General features: G+C 49.8%; 1 protein-coding gene across 1 annotated transcript in view; it reads left to right on the top strand.

The window, feature by feature from the left end:
- Positions 1 to 1,146: 1,146 nt before the first annotated feature.
- DNAAF3 (dynein axonemal assembly factor 3) overlaps positions 1,147 to 3,153 on the top strand; it is a 6,570-nt gene continuing 4,563 nt past the window's right edge. The window contains exons 1-4 of the mRNA XM_003802927.3: positions 1,147 to 1,222; positions 1,327 to 1,415; positions 1,733 to 1,875; positions 2,206 to 2,299. Coding sequence (XP_003802975.1) covers positions 1,331 to 1,415; positions 1,733 to 1,875; positions 2,206 to 2,299 — 322 coding nt within the window. The 5' untranslated portion in view covers positions 1,147 to 1,222; positions 1,327 to 1,330. The remainder of the gene's footprint in view (positions 1,223 to 1,326; positions 1,416 to 1,732; positions 1,876 to 2,205; positions 2,300 to 3,153) is intronic.

Raw genomic sequence — 3,153 nt, forward strand, 5'->3', positions numbered from 1 at the left:
ACTATGTCACTCTTATAGAGTGCTGTGGCGTCACAGCTCGCAGCAACCTCAAACTCTTGGACTCAGCCTCCCGAGTAGCTGGGACTACAGGCGCCCGCCACAGCACCAGGCTTAGATAAGGTGACCAGATTTTAACATTGGTAAAGCGGGACACCACTGATGGGGGCGGGGTGGGGGGCGGGGCCTGACAACAATGCAAACTTTGATAAGCAGTTCTCAATAATCATTTCTCAACAATTATTTGTTATTATTAAAGTTTAACATTATAAAATTAGCAAAAATAATATAAAACTCATATCCTGGCAAAATAGCCACATGGCGGCTGAAAACCCTATATTCCCTTCCTGTTCTCCTACGTTCCCCAGCTTGTCCTGCATTCTTTCCAAAAATCGGGACTTTTTAAAAACACCGCAGGACGTGGGACAAATTGTTAAAAATCAGGACTGTCTCGCCAAAAGCGGGACGTCTGGTCACCTTACTCTGGGCGTGGGGGAAGGGGGCTACTGTTTGTTCCAGACAATTTGGCTGCTTCTGAGGTAATTGTCCTTGCCTAGAAGCAAGGGAGGGAGCCGGTCTCCTTTTGATACTGATTCCACCCGGGCGACTTTGCCCAGGAGGGGAGTAGGGAATTTACATTAGCCTTTTCATTTCCAAATGACGTTACATTAACCTCTTCATTCCCAAATGGAATCACATTAACCTTTTCAGCAGCCGAAAACCATATATTCCCTTTCTATTCTCCCTCTGTTCTTGCATTCTTTCCAAAAATCGGGACTTTTTTAAAACTCTGCGGGACGCGGGACAAATTGTTAAAAATCGGGACTGTCCTGCCAAAAGCGGGACGTCTGGTCACCTTAGGCTTAGATTCCGTTTCTTTCTCTCTAAATTTGAATCCGCTCAGGACGCCAGCATCCCACACCCGGACTCCGCCCCAGTTTCTTGCAGCTTCCGCCCTGCTCCTGCAGAGCCGTTGTCATGAAAACCGCGTCCAAACATCTTTGTGGGGGTTGCGGGGGGAGCCAGCCCTCGCGCTCCCATTGGTCAAAAGTTTCTGATCACTGTCATTGGTCAGTTGATACCGGAGGGGCAAGCCCAGATGCTCCCATTGGCCGAATGATAGGACACAGGACTAGCGCTCTGGGCAGCAGTTGCTCAGGAGCTCCGGACAGAAGCGCCGCACAGAGCAAGAGAGGAGCGTCCCGGGATATTTCGAAGGATAAAGGTGAGTGCGGCTTCACGTGAAGGGAAAAGGGCGAACAGTGAGGAGTAGTGAGAGGGAATTGGCGTGAACAACGTGTGAGGATTTGTGGCATGTCTTTCTTGCAGGGCGATGACCACACCGGCAGGCACTGGCACAGGCTTCGGCTCAGTGTCCTGGTGGGGACTGTCCCCAGCGCTAGACCTGCAGGCTGAAAGTGAGTTCTAGCATGCGCGGTCTGATGCATTGGCTGCTTTCACAGCCTGTCTAGATGGCCTTTTAGCACTTGGAGTCCCGGCGTCCATGGCAGGACGCTAACGTTCTCAATGCCCCAACGGCGAAGCGGGCTCTCCCATGAGCAGTCCCAGGGTCCTAGGTACGGACTACGAATCCCAGAATGCTTAGAGGCACAGTTCCCTTTAGAACTCCGGCCGGGAGTGCGAGGCCTGCTGGGATTTGTAGTCCACCGTTTTAGGAGGGGTTTCTGGGTATGTTGGGACGCTCACCAGCTTCTGCCGGTTCTGGTCTTGCCAGGTCCTCCTGTGGACCCGGACTCAAAGGCAGATACAGAGAACAGGATCCCCGAGCTAGATGTCCTGCTGCTGGGCTCCGTGGATGGGCGGCACCTGCTGCAGACTCTGGCTGGGGCAGCGCTCTGGCCCCGCAGGAGGTTCAATGTGAGCTAATACACCGGGGTCGTGGAAGGAAGATGAAAGACCCAGACCCCCGAGTTCTTGAAGGAGGAGGAGACTGGAATTCTAAAATCCTGGGTCCAGGAAAGAAGGGACTGGAGAATGCTAGGTTTGAGGGAGGTGGTGCTGGGAAACTGGAGTTATGCATCTTAGGTCTTCTGAGAAATGATGAGGGTTCTGGGGACTTAGGCTCCTGTGTTTGAAGGAGGGGGCTAATGTATAGAGCTGCTCGGTTAGTGGAAGCAGGGGGCTGAGGGCCCATTCTCTTGGGTCTCCTAGGGTCTCAGAATCATTTTGCTCTGTCCATCCTTCTAGTTTTATGTGCTGGAGAATAATCTGGAAGCTGTGGCCAGACACATGCTGATCTTCAGCTTAGCCCTGGAGGAGCCTGAGAAGATGGGACTGCAAGGTCAGTTTCTAAGACTTAGGCATTCTGACCCCAAGTCCCCTCCAGCTCCTTACAGGGATTCTAGCATTTCAATGGTACAATTAAAAAAAAATTGATCATTGTCCCCATTACATTGTTTGCAACCTTAGAGCCTCACCTTTTCTCACCTGTAAAATGGGGTAAATGTAATACCTCCTAGAGTCACTTAGAGAATTTTAGGAGAAAATCCACATGAAATTCCAAGAATAGGCCAGGACACAGTGTAAGCCTGTAAGCCTTCAAAATGTTCTACTAAGGCCAAAACAGATCAAGAGACTTCCTGAGGAACAACAAGTCCTCCTAGATCTGGGAAGGCAGAAGAGGATTACTTCCCAGTAATAGCTACTTCAGCTTAGTGCTTACAGCAAAGTCTCTGGACTCACACAGTCTGTCTTCATATTCTGGCTCTGCTTGCTGTTCAGCCTTGGGCCAGAATCTATACCTTTCTGGGCCTCATTTTCACATTTATATTAATAGGGATTCTAAAAGTTTCTCTATTAATAGGATTCTTTCGATTATTCAATGTGAAAAGTGCATCACACTTGGCTTATGATATAGACCTAGTATATTTGAGTGATTATTATTTTTACCATGATTACAGATGGCAGGGCTGAGCACGGTGGCTCACGCCTGTAATCCTAACACTTGGGAGGTCTAGGCAGGTGGATTGCCTGAGCTCACAGGTTTGAGACCAGCCTGAGCCAGAGTGAGACCTCCTCTAAAAATAGCCAAGCATTGCAGCAGATGCCTGTAGTCCCAGCTACTTGGGAGACTGAGGCAAGAGAATAGCTTGAGCTCAAGAGTTTGAGGTTGCTGTGAGCTATGATGCCATGGCA

Source organism: Otolemur garnettii, unplaced genomic scaffold (genome assembly GCF_000181295.1).
Source record: "Otolemur garnettii isolate 467f Iridium unplaced genomic scaffold, OtoGar3 scaffold00264, whole genome shotgun sequence".
Classification (NCBI taxonomy): Eukaryota; Metazoa; Chordata; class Mammalia; order Primates; family Galagidae; genus Otolemur; species Otolemur garnettii.